The sequence below is a fragment of the Hibiscus syriacus genome, unplaced genomic scaffold (assembly GCF_006381635.1).
Source record: "Hibiscus syriacus cultivar Baekdansim isolate YM2019G1 unplaced genomic scaffold, ASM638163v2 tig00111151_pilon, whole genome shotgun sequence".
NCBI classification, from domain to species: domain Eukaryota; kingdom Viridiplantae; phylum Streptophyta; class Magnoliopsida; order Malvales; family Malvaceae; genus Hibiscus; species Hibiscus syriacus.
Window position 1 is genome coordinate 706,681 of NW_024062999.1, and position 18,916 is coordinate 725,596.

An 18,916-nucleotide genomic window follows, 5' to 3' on the forward strand; every position below is an offset into this window, starting at 1 on the left:
CATTTTTAGTGTCAAATAAAATATGCTTTAATATCAATAAAAATAAAATAGAAATAAGTAGAATAGAGAGAGCAAGGGTCGATCCACAGGGAATATTAAAATTGTTGATTAATAGGTCTTGTTTCTAGGCTAGGTTTGAACTGTAAAAGAAAGTAAAAAGGGGGATTTTGTTTGATCGAAAAATAAAGTAAAAATTGGAAGAAGGTAAATTTGACTTAAAAATCTAATTGTAAAAATCAGCCTCTGGCTTCCGCTTTGCCTCAAATTTCATCGATCATTGAAATAGATTTTTCACTTCAGATTCATGCCGGTTACAGTCTATAGGGCCTAACCCCTTTTAAGTCCTTATGTGGACTAATCGTGTTAATCATTATTAGCGCAAACTTGATTTAAAAGCTTTGAAAAACCTTACTAGAATTATAATGTCTCGTTGAGAATTGAATATGATCTCAGTTTCCCTTAGCAGACCGCTGCTAAGTGTGTTCACAAGAAGTTGAATGTGCTACAAGACGATCCTTCCTCCTAACTATTAATCGAAAACACAATCAATCCAACATGCACTTTTTGAAAAGAAAATGTTTTTGATTATAAAAGGATGGTCTATTACTGATCATTGATTCCATAAAACTAAAAATGTGACCCCGAATAGTGTTTTTCAATTCTCACGATTGAAATTGAGTCATCGCTTCAGCCTTTGACTATGAAAAACTTAGCTAAGTATGATTTCTATCATACTTAGCATTTTAGAAGAAAAATAAATGAAAAACTTGTAAAAGTAAAAATGAAAGAAAAAGTAAAAACTTTATAGAAGAAAAACAAGAACAAAGAAGTTCAAGAGAATTCGAGATGTGTTTTAAGCTCACCCTAAGAGGTATTCATAGCTTCCTAAAACCCTAAAAATGTTAAAAATAATTCCTAAACATTATAGAAGATAATTCACGAAAAATCTCAAAAGTTAATTCCCTTAATTGTTTGAATATAATCTAAAAAATAAAGATAATTCCTAAATTCAAGCTGGAAATTCTGGCTGAGTCTTCTGCTTGCACGAAAATGCTGAATGGACCTTCTAGAAGATTTTGACTGTATGCCATGTCAGCGGAGTCATGCCCCAAGTCATGCCTATTAGTCCAAACTCCAGAAAAATAAAAATTGCAAAATTTCGTCCTTTTTAGCATATTTTGTGAAATCTAATGTCCTGCATAGAAAATAACAAAAAATGTCCAAATTAGCAACATAAACCGACAAATCAAGGAGTAATTAATAATAAAATAATAACAAAATCAAACCCTCATCAGTTTAATCCGCAAAGTTTTATCCAAATGTCTTACTTGTTTATCCAAAGAACACTTTATAAAATCCAATACCCTTGTTTTACACTTGCCTTGAATGGAGATAAATGGGATAACATTTTGAGTTTGGGTTTAGAATTTCCTATAAAGTGTTACCGACAACCATTCTGTGACTGTCCTGAGAACAATTGTCCAAATTTTTATTCTTCTTTTGGTTCATTGTATCCAAGTAATTGAATGGTGGTGGTCACATATGATTCCAACCCGTGAACTGCACAAAGTTTTGTAATTTCGTTTGGAGCCAGCCGAATGCAGCTGCCCCAAAGCAAAAAGAAAAAAAGAAAAAAAAAAGGTTGTTTTGCATATGAAGAATCCTCCTTGGGGTTAAAAGTAGAGGCGTAGGTGAATCTATCGTTTCCTTGGTTTATTTTTTAAGGTGTTTATGTTTAATTCGTTTTTGTCTAATTTTTTTAATATCGTATACATGTTTACTGATTTAGTTTTTAATGTACTTGTGTTTGGTTCATTTAATGTTCACAAATATGTTCACCAATATGCTCGTTTAGGGTTTTGTTAACATGTTCTTTTAGAGTTTACTAACATGTTCGTCAACATGTTCATTTAGCGTTCACGAACATGTTTGTTATATGTTCATAAATGGTAAAAGTCCTTAGATTTCATAATTTAAACTCCAAAATTTACACTGTTAATTTGGTCTCTAACCTTCACTAATATTTAAAGGATAAACTATGCATTCAGTACCTAAATTATAAGTTTTGCTCCGTTTTAGTACTTAAACTTTCATTTTTTTTTTCAAAATCATTCCTAATGTTTAGTTTTTATTTCATTTTAGTGCCTCGCCGTTAAAAACTTAACGCATTTGGTACCTAAACTGTCAGTTTTGGTCCGTTTTAGTACCTAAATTTCATTTTTTATAAAAACTTCAAGTTAAATTTTGATTGGAGTACTACAATGAAACAAAAACTAAACTTTAGGTATGATTTTGAAAAAATTGAAAGTTTAGGTATTAAAATGGACCAAACCTGATAGTTTAAGTATTAAATGTATAATTTACCCTATTTAAAATATAAAAAAATAAAAGAAAAATGAGAATCAAATAAACGATCGTATAAATGAGTTGATAAACGAACTTGATCATGAACATAAACAAACGGTATACACTTTTATTCGTGTTTGTTTGCTCATTAAATGAAACATAAAAATCTTGTTCATACTCTTTGTTTATCTTAATAAATAAACATAAACAAACGTTATACGATCGGCTAATCAAACTCCCAGTTTCCTTTAGATCTCTAAGCTAGAAATACAGAAACCCAATGGAGTAAGGAGGAGAGGAAAACAAAGAGAACATGAAGCTAAAATACCAGCCGGGAAGGCACTTTGCTTCCACAAACCGCCCTCACACTCCTATAAATCCTCACTCAAATCCACCAATAATTACAATCAAACACTCTCGTCCAAGCCTTCACGGGGCTCATTTAACACAAAACAATATACGCTTTAAATAAACCCCATTTGATTCACAGACAGAGCCTTTGCTTTTATGAGTTGTTCCACTTGGCTTCCAAGTGAACTCAAGCAAATTGCCCATAAAAACCAATCCAAAAACTCTCTCTTCTTCCATCATTGTTGCAAACCCTTTCTTCTTCCCTATGGCTAACAGTCTGGTTTTCCAGATTATCACATTGCTTTGCTTCTTGTCGGCTATGGCGAACTGTGTTCAGTTCAATTATCCGGCGGTGTTCAACTTCGGTGATTCCAACTCCGACACGGGGGAGCTTGTTGCAGCATTGGGGGACATATTGAACCCTCCTCATGGTCAAAATTATTTCAAGGCTCCTTCCGGCAGGTTTTGCGATGGTCGGCTCATCGTTGACTTCCTAAGTAATACTCTTATCCTCTCACTTCAAATTATGAATAATAAGTATGTTTATTTTTTTTTACAATAATAAATACGCTTTCGTTATGGATAAAGATATATATGCTCCCAACAGCATGGAAAAAATCATATTAGTTAATTAGCATAATTAGTACTCTACTTTGGGATCGGGTTGAGTCATACTGATAAGGTGTCTATGCAAAACTCGATTTCGATTAGTCGGTTAATAGATCGGATATCGGTGATTAATTCCAAAAAAAATCTTGTAAATAATTGGATTATAATGCTTGGTGTGTTGATAAGAGTTGGGCGTGGGGCATGTGATGTCCCAAAACCAGGCTTGTAATTTAAAAGAAAACAAAAAAGAAAGGTTAAAATGTTATATTGTATTGTTAATTTCCTGTGTGTTACCACAATTGAAAGCAAACTTCGACTGGCTGGGACACATACGATCCACCAACCTACAATTATTATTTATAGTTGGCATTTGGTAATCAACAGAAATATTAAATTTCATTGTAATCTGGTGATTCCTGTGCTTGTAAATCCATGGCTTCCAAGTCTTGCTTCCTTCAAATCTTTGTGTTGATGTTCATCTTCTTGCCTTTTACCAATTCCATCCACTTCAAATTCCCGTCGATCTTCAACTTCGGCGATTCTAATTCCGATACCGGCGAGCTCATTTCCGCGGTATCGAGAGCCTCGAACCGCCTCACGGGGAGAGTTACTTTCAAATACCCTCCGGGAGATACTGTGATGGCCGGTTAATCATTGATTTTCTCAGTTAACTTTTCTAACTGTTTAGAATTTGTGTTGTATCTGGCTATCTGCAGTGTTATTTGTATGGTGTTTTGATCTTTTTTGGTTGCTGCAGTGGATGCAATGGATCTGCCATTTTTGAATGCTTATCTTGATTCGATCGGGATACCGAGTTTTCGTAAAGGGTGTAATTTTGCGGCCGGGGTCGACCATCCAACCGGCTTCAGCACAAGCTGTGAGTCCGTTTTCATTCGGAGTTCAAGTGGCTCAGTTCAAACGGTTCAAAGGTAGGGTTCTTGAATTGCTAGTTAAAGGTAAAAGACTTGATAAGTACCTTCCAGGACAAGATTACTTCCAGAAGGGGCTATACATGTTTGATATCGGGCAGAACGATCTCGCCGGTGCCTTTTATTCCAAGACTTATGATCAAGTACTTGCCTCGATTCCAACGATCTTGATAGAATTCGAAACTGGAATAAAGGTTCGATTCGAGAACATTGTTTGCTCTTCGTTCTCAGGGTTTCCCATGTTTTCCTCATGCAGTTTGGGCATTCTTTGCAGGCATTATGATCAAGGGGCAAGAAACTTTTGGATACATAACACAGGACCTCTTGGATGCTTAGCTCAAAACGTCGCCAAGTTCGGAACCGATCCGTCTAGCCTCGACGAGCGAGGGTGCGTCAGCAAGCATAACCAAGCTGCTAAAGTCTTCAATCTGCAGCTTCATGCCCTAACTAAAAAATTACAGGGCCAGTATACAGATTCGAATTTTACCTACGTCGACATCTACACTATAAAGTACAACCTTATCTCGAATTATTCTAAACTCGGTATGTTCACGAGAGATTTTCTCACCTTCAAATTATGTTTTAGTTGCTTGAAATTTCAGGATAAGCAAAGTTGTTATTCTACCGTTTTGCAGGATTTGAGCAGCCTATAATGGCTTGCTGTGGGTTCGGCGGTCCACCGTTGAACTACGATAGCCGAATAGCCTGTGGAAAACGAAAGAGATTAATGGAGCCACAGTGACAGCCAAAGCATGCGATGATAGTTCTGAATATATTAACTGGGATGGAATCCATTATTCGGAGGCTGCGAATCAGTATGTTTCATCGCAAATACTCACCGGAAAGTACTCCGATCCACCCTTTTCGGACAAAATGCCATTCCTTCTCAATCTCAAGTTCTGAAGGCCGAATATTACTCATTGCTTTAACTCCTCTTTGTATTGACTTCTAGTAGTCACTGAATTGATAAAAATTATTGTAAAGAACTAATAATTTGTAATTGGAAGTCCATTTTCCAGATGATGCAGTCTGAAATTTAATTACTTTAACCTCCTTTTTGTCGATTTGATGCCTTGCGCATTCTGATTATGCAGATTATCGATGCCGATCTTGTGTTATAATCGAGCTTTTTTCCGGAACATGAACCAAAAATCTGTACTATTGCTTGGACTACAAGTTTTTCATCAACCATATTCAACATAGAGTAATTGTATAAAACTACATGTTTTGTAGGGAAGAGATTTGAAAGACAAATCTCATGATACAAATAAGCTTTTATTTCTTGGAGACATAGGCATAGTATTGTGCCATGGGAAAGACGAAAGCAATCACCAACAAACCTCCAACTACGAGACTGAATTGTCCTCATTTCTCTTCGGTCTCTTCCCTGGATTTAAAATTCGATTCCCGCTTGTTGTCCTTAAACTGGGGGCCGCCGGGATCTGGAAGTCCATCAATGGCAGCAACTAGCCTTTTGGCACTGCTGGAAATTGCTTCGTTGTACTTTTCTTCCACAGCCAAAACTGCAACCATGAAGAACGATGCAACGATGAGTACGGTTGCAATAAACGAAATGAAAGGTAAAGAAATATTATTTCTGTATATGAAACTCCAGTTTTCACCATAAGCTATACGGTTGATGGGAAAAGGCCGATATGGTTCGAGACTTGAAGCAATTAAAATAAGTTCATTAAGTTGAAATGAAAACAAAGTATCTGATGCTATTTTCGTATTGGCAACTAGAACTCGAAATATTCTGTCCTTGGATAAGAGAGCAAGGCCTAAAGTGTAGTTTGAAAAAACGGAATCAAAGGAGATAGCTCGTCGGTGAGGAGTGGTAATTAGAATTGCACCATGAATAGATATATGCCACCTAGCGCCACCAACAACTCATATCGAATGAGCTAAAGAAGACAACTAAGATCTTATTCCGATGGTTTGCTCATGTTAATCACGCAGTTGTTTTGGTTCTACCATCGTAAAGGCGAGAAAAATGATTCCAACACGTTCAATCAGCAGGATAGAGTAATTCTACAGGGTTTTGCAGCAAGTACTTATGAGATTTTTTCCACGTAACCTCTCCCTAGAAATCTTTGAATTCTTATGTTTTTCAAGTTTTCGAAGGCCTTATAACGTTGCTACGGAACTTTATCTACAGATTTCACAATCAGCAACATCTTCAACATTTCCAAGGACATGAGAAAAGGAAAATATGAAGGTTTTGAAGTTTCAACTTGAGAAATAAGTACCTGGAAGGTTCTGAGTTACAGTTGCATCGAGAAATTTTCACCACGGCTTCGACGAATGCAGGTCCACTGGTGACGGCCCCCTTCTTTCTGGCTCGTAACGAGCACAACGATCCCTTTATTGCTGCCCTCTTCGAGCGTCGGATACCATTTCTCCAGAACTTGGTCAGCATACTCAAAAGCATCAGCTTTGGTCTGCAATCAAATCATAGTTCTCAAATCTTGCATCTGCTTCAAAGACTAAAAGTAATCTTATCATCATATGATCTTACAGTTTACTAAGAAGCTCAAAGCAAAAGAAAAGGAATTAATGGGTTCAACATTGAATTAGGTTTAACTTAAACATCAAGAACTGCATACAAAATTTTCCTTTTCCTTGATTTTCTAAATAACCAAACAGACAGTTAATGACTAAAGAACAACAATGAACCAACCAAAGGGTATCTCATAAAATTCAGAAACTCACAATTAAACAAGTAAATCCATGAAAACAAGAATCTTACAGTGAGCTTTCTAACAGTGACAAAATTGATGTGAAAGTTTTTCCTCGACTCCAGATCAGACAAAAGCCGCTTCAAATCCGATTTCGTCACCCGGCTAAGCACATTAGCATCGACGACGACATAAGATTCCTACGGCGGCCCCTCGTTGATCACATCAAACTCCGAAGCCATTGCATTTCCATTGAATTAAACCGGAGAAAAATTGAGTGCCAAAGAGATAGGTAGAGCCGCCAGTCCCTGCTGTGCATGTGCAAACAAATTCCTGGGTTCTTCAAACGATGATGGTTTTACAGATTGGGAAGCGTGTTTCTGGTTCTGTTTAGATTAGAGTGCTTGTGTGGCGTGAATTTTGTCCTGTTTTGGATTTAGTTGGCCGCATCTTTTCGCCGGAAGATGATGCCCCTCGTCCATCTACATAGAAAACAAAAAATAGTAGATCAAGTTTATGGTCCACTTAGGTATGATAATGATTGGGTTAGATTTTTATTATTTGAATTCAATTTGAGTATAATATTTATTTTATATTTGATTTGAGTATAATAGTAGATCAAGTTTATCGTCTGAATTAGATTTAGAATTTGTTAAAAAGAAAAAGAAGAAGAAGATAGATCCCCTATTTTTAAAAGAAATTTATTATTAAATGTTGGTGCAACCTATCACTCTTGATTTAGGGATTATAATTTTTAATAATAATTTCACTAATTAAAGTAAAATTTAGACTATGAAGGATTTAATTGGTTTAAATGCAAGGTCAAAGGACCCAATTATAAGTGAAATCAAAGTTGTTAGGGATTAAATTGAGCGAATTGAAATATCATGTCTAAATTAGAGAATCAATGACTAAAATGAACACGGTCTAAACTAGGAGGGTTAATTTTGAATCCAAAAAGTATAAAATAATGTTTACACATTGTAAGATAGTAATAAATTTTGAGATATGATCGATCTATAATAGTTTGATAAATTGAATGATTATTTTATAATTTATAAAACCTCAGGACTCAAAAATATAATTTCAGTATAGTTTAGGGACTATATGTGTGCTTTACTCTTTAAAAAAAATAAATGACTGTCACTTTTTTTTATATGTATGAGGTAAGAGGAGGTAAGATAGTAGGTTACTCTCAACATCATATTGAAAGCAGCTTCCGTAAGAGACCTCCAAATTATTAAATACCTCGATCCACGAACCTTCTATTTAAAAAAAAAAAAAAAAACAAGCCTCTCGCCGCCTCTGTCCCAACCTTTCCCTTCTCTTCATCCTATCTCATCCGTCTCCTCCGCCAGAGTGCAATCCGGCTCCGCTCTTTCCTCCAAGCTTCTGACAGACCAGGAAATTACATAAGGTAAGTTTTCGAAACCCTAAGCTTAACTTGAACATTGATTTTTACTTGATTTACGAGATAGATTTTGAGTTATATGCTCTCTGCCTCGGCATAATTATGCTCTATTGCACATTATTTTTTCGTTACACTGCTATTTGCGGCAACGATCCGCTGCTATTGATCTGAAATTTGTTCACACCGCTACTGAGGCCTTTTCCAATGGTGGACGGTGCCGCTACTGCGAAATAGCAGCTGTGCCACCATTACACATTGCTATTGGAACCCTACACTTAACTTGAATATTGATTCCTACTTAATTCCTGAGAGATTTTGAATTATCTGCTCTCTGCTTCTGCATCATTCTGCTATATAAGAAGAAATCAGCAAATTCCCTTCTTATTACCAAAAACTAGATAGATATGCTAAATCAGTTGTTATATTGCAATCAATGATGGTGTCTTTTAGCAGCCCACAGGTGGAGCATAGAATCCAACCATTTCGAAGGGAAGCACTGCCCTTTTCTGCATCATCTCGTTCCTTGTGCGCACACATGCACGGTATAGCATAAGTTGGTTTGTCAGTAATTGAAACGATCTATACGATCAAAATATTGGTTGACTTGAGTCTTTGTTTTTTCCTTAAATTACTTTCACACAACCATCACATGATTTGGCGTTCCTCAATAGATTGCAACTCTATGGCAAGTGTTATTTTAATCCAATATACTTATGGGTTTGAATTGTTGGTATCTGTTTCTTTCATTGACATATGGTCTGAAAATGGCTTCATTTGATCAACCTGCTAGTGCTATCAGAACTACCACTTTCAAGACTTCTCTTCTTTATCGATTGTTGTGGCTCTTTTGTTCGTTGGACTAAGCTTTAAGCACACGTTCCCCTGGTTTGAACTCTGATTTTTCACCACTGAGAAGTAGGGCACAGGATGAAATAATGTTAAGAGAAGGGTATGATTTATCACCTCCTTGTAGGTGGGCAGCTAGGACTGATTTACCAGTACCTCAAGTCAAGGCATCTAGAGATGAAACTGATTTATCTCCTCATCGGAAACTAAGGGTTTGGAATGACATGCCATCACCTGAATCTTTAGTAAGCAGGGTAGACGGTACCGATTTATCTCCTCTATGAAAACGGAGGGTTCGGAATGACACACCATCACCAGAACTTATAGTAAACAGAGCAGATGGTACTGATTTATCTCCTTCACGGAAACGGATGGTTCGGAATGATTCACCTTCACCAGAACCTTTAGTAAATAGAGCAGATGCCGATTTATCACCACCTCGGAAACGGAGGGCGAGAAATGATACGCCGTCACCGAAACGGAGGATGAAGCCTTGAGAGAAGGTACTGGAGTGAGTGATGTTTCCTCTGCGGCAAAGTTCAAGACGTCATCATACACAATCACCCAATCCTGGTATGCCCCCACCTAGACAATCTTGTAGTCAAACATTTGAGTTAGTTCATGATTCAGACCTTTCTCCTCAAAGGAAAAGTAGGAGGGAATCAACTGGTCATGCTTTTATACAGCAACCAAAAACTGGTTTAATTTCTGGCAGTGAGATCCAAGAAGAGATTTCCAAAACAAAGAAGGATGATTGGGTAAGGTACCTATTCTGTTTAACTATCTAGATATAATTCAGTTTTCAGAAAATAGCTCTGTTAGCATTTTACATTTTTTCCTTGAAGTGTTATGTAACTAGGATAAACAATAGGTACTCACCAATCTTGAGTTCAATTGTAGACTTTAACCTATTTTGTTTTTGGACAAATTGCAGAAGCTGCCTTTTCTTTGCTTGAGGTAATTATCACATGTGGCTGCCGTTGTATAGTAATATGCTGTAGGGGCTTGTGGCTATTTCCACGAGGACATTGGTAAAATACCCTGTTGATGAAATGAGAGAAAGGTATAGTATAAAACTGAAAGCAAATGAAGGATTAAAGTAGCCTCCTGTTTTATTCTTTTTCTTTTGATGATAACATGATATTGGCAGTGCTTTTAGTTTGCTTGCATATATCTCATTATAAATTCCAAAACATTCAAAATCAGATTTACGTACCTTCCAATTTGATTCCTATCCTGTCTTAGGTCTGTGGTCTTTTTGGTGTGTGGTTTTAAATAGATGGATCTGTCTGTAAGACAAAAAGTGAATGACAAATAGTCTTTAAGTAATAACTAGTTAAAAACTTATGTACATTTGCATCTGGCTCCCACATGCCTCATGAATCCTTTCAGGGGAGAGCATATCAAAAGAAGATTACTGTAAATCAAAACGAAAAGAAGAGAAGCGTAAGGTGCAAAATGGAGAAGCTAGTTGTAGAGTTCATAATTTCGTCATTCGTTTCTTCTCAATTCTGATCGTTGTAACCAATTCTAGCGATGTGTTCCTAGTAAATGTGAACTTTATTGTTTACTTTGTTCTTAGTGAGCAAGAATTAATAGTCTGCCTTAATGTTATTTATCACAGGAGAAAGAGTTGGAATGGGGCAAAGGCTTAGCCCAAAAATGGGAAGCCGAGGCCAGGTTGCAAGAACTAGAAATCGAGAAGAATAAACCATTTGCTCGAACCAGGTAAGATAACAGAATCTAAACAATGTTCGGGGTTGTAATTATTGCGACTTAGTTCTATCTTCTGCTTGATTCAGATTATTTTTTCTCTCCAATAATGCTGCTTGTAGTAATTTTATATTGACAACTTCTACTTGCAGGGATGACCCAGAGCTTGACAATATGTTGAAGGATAGACTAAGATGGTGTGATCCTATGGCACATATGGTCAAGGCAATTTAACTACTCGTCCGATGCTGATGAGGATTCAGGTAGTTTAGCACGTAAGTTGACATATTTTCGTAATATATTGTAGAAAAAGCAAACTACGCTAGTTCTTAAAGACCTAGGGGATGCTGAGAAGATGAAAGAATCGGGATTTATAGTTCCTCAAGATATTCCTTCTCATAGTTGGATTGTAAGAAAATTAGACGCAGCACCAAATCGGTACGGTATAAGACCAGGAAGACACTGGGACGGAGTTGATCTAAAAGTCATTTATTATGGAAATAGTTATTGGTTCACAAAATTCACCATCATTATTTAGGTCTTAGTTTGTGAATGCTAATTGGCATCTGTATAGGTTTTGAGAAGAAAATGTTCGCCAAGTTGAACGAGAAACGAGCAACAGAAAGGGAAGCATACCTCTGGTCCGACATGGATGTAATCCAAGGAATCCGTGTTAGCTCCGGTGTATCATCAACTTAAATCAGTTTTCATGTACTTTTGAATGTCAAATGTATAGGTCTCAGCTCCTTGAACTATGATTTGGATTCCTTAATGGTTCTGTTTTAATGTCAATTCGCAAAGAGCCGAATTTTAGATCTTGTATTATAAGATTTGTGTTGGTTAAAGATATTAAAGGTTTTTTTTAATCCAATGGGCAGATTTAGCGATAAAAGATGATGTTCTTTAGAGGTTTTGGTTCGAGCAGCAACATCGACAGAGTACGTGTATTGTTAACAGATTAACAATGCCTTAACATAAAATACATTGTAATTACATCACTATTCAAAAAAAAATTTAACGATTAAAGGTAATGTTTTCCTTCAATGTTTTAAGTTTAAACAGTTACATACAGTGCACTAATAGTATACAAACTCGCAAATATAGTTGTTTAAATCTAAGACTTTAAGAAGAATGTTATCTACGATGACGTCGGGTCGGGTGTATCATAATCCTCATAATGTCAATTCTCAGTGTCGAATCCAAGTTTAAAATGGGAAAACAGAGGAAAGTTAAGATTAAAAGTTGATTAAACATGTAATCAATTTGAAGTTTAAAATGAACATAATGATTTAATCCTAACCTATATTAAGGTTCTGGGCTTTTAGGGTTTAGCAATGGTTTTTGTTTTGGGCCAAATAGAATAAATGGGTAAATTATTTGAGAAAATAAGACAAGTAGAAATTATTTTGATATCTATAATATTTCTACAGTGATCATGGAGCTTATCACTTGATGTGCCGAGTTCTAATAAAATATAATTTTATTAAAATTTATCACAAGTAAAAATTTTGAATAAAAAAATATTTTATTAGAACTCATCATTTCGAAGTAACGAGTTCCACGTCACTATAAAAAAAATTATAGATCCTAAAATAAAATTATATTGTTTTATTAGGCTAAATAAAAAAGCCGTATACCGTACTAGTCAATGGTGATTTTTGCCTTGGAGAAGACAATAAAACATGTTTCTTACCTATTTAATTCCCACGATTGGTAGGAGAAAACCCACCCAAGAGTGTTTGCTTGAGAAAACGAAAGACTGAACAATTACATGTTACAATTTCCAAGCACCAGTTCGTTCTGCAACAGTCATCAATAGGTTAACAAAGCTTATTGAAAACACCTTTTGATCTGCAGCCTTGGAAGAACATCTTTTTGAAAAGTGCAACTCATTCAACAACAACAACAACAACAACATAAAAACCCACATGCTTTGACAAAATACCTTGTCAAAACTTCACTAAGTTCCCCTTAACTATACAAGCACCATTGTCATATCCGTCAGGTTCTGGAATCCGGACCTTTGCAGCGGCGAGTTCAACCGTCACGATGAAGTGGACCTGCCGGCTTCCCTTAAATACTGGATGTCTCCGTTCATGAGTTGTACCAACTTTCGGCTGATGAGCAAACTGATACCCTCTTCCGATGCATCTTCGTCGATTCCAAACATTTGGTTCAGCAATGCTTCAGGTACTCCGCCACCTGCGTGCGTTATCCTGATCCGAAACATATACAAAATGCCTTTACTTCGGCTGACTTCATATAGGTAAAGTTCATATGTGCATAACTAAAGGATACATAAACCAGTTCCATACACATACAACCGATGGATCAATCTAAAGAAAATGAAACGAGATGATTAACTTAGCACGCAGGAACGTTCTCCTCGAATTGTATGAATATTTAGGACATGTGAACTACTGGTATGAAACTATGAATGCATATTGATGAAACAATTACCTGAGCTCCAAATGTGCAAGGTGAACGACTGTCCTAGTTGATCTTGGTCAAGTTAGCTACAACGACGAGTTGCCTCCTTGTGGTGTAAAATTAACTGATATCACAAGAAGTCGGCTAAGATCTGTTGAAGTCTAACACTGTCCATATAAGGTCTCGAACATGATTTCTTCTGCTGTATCATTGACTATTCGGATATGCTTCCCGTTGCTTTCCCCGCCACTTGACTAATAGAAGCAATCAATACCTCATGCAGGGTGAATTCCATCATTTCAAGATCCACGTAACTGTTAAGAATTTGAAAACACAGAGAAGAGAAGAGAAGAAGTAAGCAGTGAAATAAAGATATCGCCAACCAAAGTTTGGATTATGAAACTCCTACTGGTTGGAGACACCGAGTAAGCAAGTGATAACGATAAGCATGGGATTAAACCGTCAAAGAAGACGAAGCGGTAATAATTACAGAAGCAACAAAATGCAGGCTAATAAAATGCATGGTTAAAGTTAGTTTCATATGAATCTTTTTGATGCAGAATTATGCCTGGCATGACATCTATGTTTCGAAACTGTATGCTGCAACTGTTTATTGCTGATTAAAAACAAAAAGAGAAGTAATGCAATCTTTTTGCAGGATATGATCATACCCGTCAATGATGGTATGCAGGTCTGAATCGTCGAGTATCTTCCTGAGCTGGCGCTGGCACAGGGTACTAGTCTGCAGAAGGCGTTTTTGTTCTAGTCCCAACTCTGTGCCTTCCATCATTTTACTAGAAAAAATAATACCAGAGAGAGGATTATGGATCTGTTTTTTCAGATAAGCTAATGCTTTCAATCTCTTCATGGCGGTTTGCTCCGTCAATCGCTGGACATGAAGTGCTTGTTGCAGCTCATAGCTTGCAAGCTGCAAGAAACAAAAGACACCGGTGACAGTACCCTCTCTGTCCAATTTCTTATTCACACATAACAAGCATTCCACGTACTTCCCGTTCTGAGCAAGAAACCGAAAGGAACCTTTTCAGACTCATGACCAGTCACAGCATTGTTTAGTACAACACCGAGATTGACATACGATTCATTATTCTTGAGACGACAGCATGCATTCTGGGTCCCAAAATCTCCCCCAACAGCATTTTATCTATCGCTTGATCTCGGTTCCACCCGGTTAATTTGGTCATCGCTGGATTCCACTCAGAGCACCAGCCGAATTCATCCATACCGAATAGGTGGAATCAGTGGATTTGGATTTTGTACAATTGCTTTGTAATCACCTTCAATCCGGGTAAATTTGTCCATGACAATTTTCTGATCAGTTATATCTTGTGCCACAAAACAAACCCCCACAACATTTCATGAAGATCCCTGTTAGCACACGCATTGACAACTAAACTGATAGGACCAGCCTCAGACCTCAACCCATGGGTTTTGATCTCGAATTGGATGTTCTTTTCTTCCTTTCCTGATCATAAATAAATGTGACAAAATTGTTGATGTTAAAAAGAAAACTAAATGGTAACAGAAAAGGGTAAAGAGAAAAGCGAAACCGAACGGAAAGAAAGAAACCAAGATAGGGAGCACTACATACCCTGCAATGCCAAGAGCAACATTTTCTTGACTATTTCGACTGAAGAATCTTCAAGAAGCGTGAGTAAATGCCTTCCAATTGCCTTATCAACTGAAAGACCAGTCAACTCAGCAATTTTCATATTCCAACCATTAACAAGCCATCACATCAACAGCCAAATCGGCACGGTAGCCGTTTCAATTAAACGGACCATCTCACTCGTCACCGCCTCCAGCTCTTGCATCCCTCTATTTGAGGTCAGTGAGCTTTGAGTATATGACATTGGTACTTTTATCTGGGGTCTCAAATCTTTGAACGCATTCCGTAGAATAAGCTGCAAAGAATGAATTGCATCCATTTAGTCCTTCCATGGCAAACTCCTGGTCTTGACAACTTCAAGGAAAGCCTTGAATGATGACCTTGGGTGCATCTTCATCATCATCTTTCTCACCAAGTTCATGCTTTGCACCACCCCATCTAATTTCAGCAGCAGTATGAGACCGGAACCAGAAAGCATGTCCTTGGGGGTTATCCTCACAGCTGCCATCCCACAAACTACATCACCAAGTCTCAAAGCCCCTGGGAATCCAGCATCATACAAGCTATCAGTACTCAGACCTGTGGAATCCATATGATACTCAGAAAGCCAAGAAGCTATCTCATACAATTGGGAATCGCTCGGAGTTACTCCTAGTTTCCATGTTTGGTCCTTGTATAATAAGGCAGCCCCATCACATTCACCAAATCCATTATATTTGGGCTCTGTGATACAATACCCACAGGTGCACGCATAAGCATGTCACACAAAGGGTCTGAGTACGAAGGATCTTCTCGATCATTTGACTTTCCAACTCTAACTCCTTATTGCATGGATGGCAAATACTTGAGCAAGAAACTCACAGGCATACCGGAGGGAATGGAACAACCTAGGGTAGTGTTGGCATCAACCAAACCCACAATCTCTTTCTTTTTTTGTTGCGACTGTGGGGGAATCAGTGTTATCACCTCGTCATCTCCATCATTGATGATAACAGCCATAACCAGAGAAGCAATAGAATTCATGTTCTCCATATACTGTAAATGGCAGCTGTGTGGAGCCCTGAGGGTTGAACCACAAAATGTTAGGGCATAAGCATGTCACACAAAGGGTCTGAGTACGAAGGATATTCTTCTCGATCATTTGACTTTCCAACTCTAACTCCTTATTGACATGGATGGCAAATACTTGAGCAAGAAACTCACAGGCATACCGGAGAGGGAATGGAACAAACCTAGGAGTAGGTTGTGGCATACAACCAAACCCCACAATCTCTTTCTTTTTTGTTGCGACTGTGGGAATCAGTGTTATCACCCTCGTCATCTCCATCATTGATGATAACAGCCATAACCAGAGAAGCAATAGAATTCATGTTCTCCATATACTGTAAATGGCAGCTGTGTGGAGCCCTGAGGGTTGAACCACAAAATGTTAGGTCAAAAGGAAGCTTGTCATCTTGATATACTTTTACATGTTTTGCTCGACAATCAACGATCATACGGACTTTATTCTTCATAAACAGAAAACGAGCAGCCTGAGGATATCGGTGGCTGGATAGTGCAAACCTAAATATGGCTCTAGGCCAGGCTTTGTTATCTCAGAAACCACTTCTCCATGGTCATCATCATGGAACTTATAGGCCATCACCCTGTCATAACCAGTGAGCTCAAAACCTCCTGCACCATCGTATCACAGAGCCTTTCCATGCTCCCACTAGGAAGAGACTGCAAGCGAGTAATTGCCTTTGCTGCTAGCTTGTACGACTGCAAGGCTCCCGCAGCAGTCATGGGAACTTCATAGGGTTTCACAGGTTCAAAATCAATAATCAAGCTCCCTGTTACCCGATGAACTATCGCATAAAAGGGCTTCCCAGATGTCTTGCAATTGACCAAGATTGGATTCAAAGAGCTGCATGACTAACCATGGTCAACATTTCAGGGGCATTCTCACTGTATCCTATGACCTTGTAAGTTTTCTCATCTAAGGCTAGCAAGCACCCAAAGGGTTGGATAAACTTGCCTTTCTGTATGTTATGGAGATATGCTGTGGTAACCTTGTCTGACCTGGGTTGCTGGTCTCCACTCACACGCACCGAACTCGAATAGTCGAAGGAGCTACTGGACTCCTCAAATTCTGCATGGAGTTTCGCATCGACGGTGGTTTGAGCAATAACTCGAGCACTGTGCCTCGATCTCCCAGAGTTGTTAGACGAGTGGCTTTGCCTTGATGAAGACATTTTCTCCTGATATTCAACAAAAAGAAAAGAAACACATATCCATGAATAACAAACACCATAAAAGAACTCTACATTATGAAGAAAAAAGTGACATGGTTGCAAACAAATTTGAGATAAGAAAACTTACCTCTATTTGGTTGATGCTTTTCTAGTTTACCTTTATTTTTTCATTTTTAGTTTTTAAAGTTTGCTGTCTATTCATTTTTCACTTTTTCCCAAAAGCATCAAGCAAGAGGACCATAAAGGTTCAAGATTATTGAAGTCTAAACCTGTAAATAATCCAGGTTTCCCTATAGCATTAAAGCAAGAAATTTGGGTTATCAGTAATTCCTTGTCCAATTTTTGGACAGAAAGGCAGGATAGGATCAAATTTAAGAGATCCAAATAAGAACCCTATGAAGGATTTTGCTTTCTAGACATAAAAAGTATCTCCTTTCCATCAATAAGGACCAGGGACTCAAATTACAGTTGCGGTCACATTTTTAATTGCGACAAAACGATCGCTATTGTGGGTATCGCAGTTGTTTATCGGTTTCGGACGGCACCACCGTAGCTGTTCCAAACGGTCGCTATTAAATCCCTAACTACAGCTTATGAGCACAGACCAAATTACTCAAAAGTTCCAAACTTTCTATGAACCAGTTCAAAATCCATAACCTTAATCATGAATTCACCTTTTCCTTCCACCCCACAACCCAATTAAGCTCAGCTAAAAAGAATCCATCCCATCATTACTAGCTATTGCAAAACATAATATCCATAACTATTAAGCTTGAAAACTAAAAAAGTAGCACTAATTTAGCAAAAATAACAACCTTTTGGTTGATAAAAAAAGCAGAGGGAAATGGAAAGGGCAGCTGTTATCTGTGACTGTGAGTTTGAAGAACATGGAAATAAGAATCCCAAGCTCGGCCAGGAAACCCAGAATCCATCACCAATCGAATTATAGAACAAAACAAAAACCCAAACAAAAGGGGGGGGGGGAAACTCGACAATCTCCTTGAAAGACTAGCAGCACTTTACCATTACCAGCTAGCAGGACCATGATAACATAAAAATACTATAATAAAGTTTTTTTCTTTTCCCAGTGGATTGGTGATTGGCACCAATCCGACATGAAGGTTTAACCTTTATAAATAAAAATAATAAAAGAAGAAATTGGTTTCCCAATTGAGGATAACAGTGGCAGTTAAGTTATCATTGGACTTCCATATTTGTTAATCCCCGTTTTATTTATTGAAGCATTCTTCTGGGTCATGGGCTTCTGTCTTTTATTCAATAGAGAAACCAACTTTCCCTTATTGGATTTGGATCATGTGGTTCCATCTCCCCATTAAAAACAAAAACTTTACAGCAATAAACCCGTGTTAATGTCAGTCAATATACAACCCCATTCATTAACACTCATGATCCTTAGATCCTACATATCCGGGAGCTTTTTTTTTATTAGTCCGAGCAGGAACGGACATAGAATTTTATGATAGGGGAGACAAATTTAAATTTAAGGGATGAACTAAAATTCCAAGGGGTGAAATAAATTTTCAATAGAAAATGCATAGAAAAATTTAAAATATATAATAATTTAAAATTTTAGGGACGACTGCCTCCACTCATCCCCTCAATTCATCCCTAAGTTTGAATGATTGTAAGGTGATATCTATTCGAAAGATTTTAAATTTCGACCATACAAATTTCGTATTTAAACTTGAGACATCTTACAATAATAATCTTTCTTTTAATTA

At 37.4% G+C, this 18,916-nt stretch overlaps 1 protein-coding gene and 3 pseudogenes across 1 annotated transcript; 2 read left to right on the top strand and 2 right to left on the bottom strand.

Moving 5' to 3' along the window:
* The first annotated feature begins 2,774 nt into the window (after window positions 1–2,774).
* On the top strand, window positions 2,775–5,295 carry LOC120154779 (GDSL esterase/lipase At1g54790-like). Its single transcript, XM_039166432.1, is given in 6 exon segments — window positions 2,775–3,194; window positions 4,064–4,148; window positions 4,150–4,429; window positions 4,508–4,778; window positions 4,871–4,945; window positions 4,948–5,295. Coding segments are annotated over 6 exon segments (1,134 nt in total). The 5' UTR covers window positions 2,775–2,962; the 3' UTR covers window positions 5,139–5,295.
* Window positions 5,296–5,347: 52 nt separating this feature from the next.
* On the bottom strand, window positions 5,348–8,839 carry LOC120154873 (annotated as a pseudogene).
* A 420-nt stretch (window positions 8,840–9,259) lies between these two features.
* Window positions 9,260–11,746, top strand: LOC120154874 (annotated as a pseudogene).
* An 893-nt stretch (window positions 11,747–12,639) lies between these two features.
* On the bottom strand, window positions 12,640–18,562 carry LOC120154778 (annotated as a pseudogene).
* Between the last annotated feature and the right edge of the window lie 354 nt (window positions 18,563–18,916).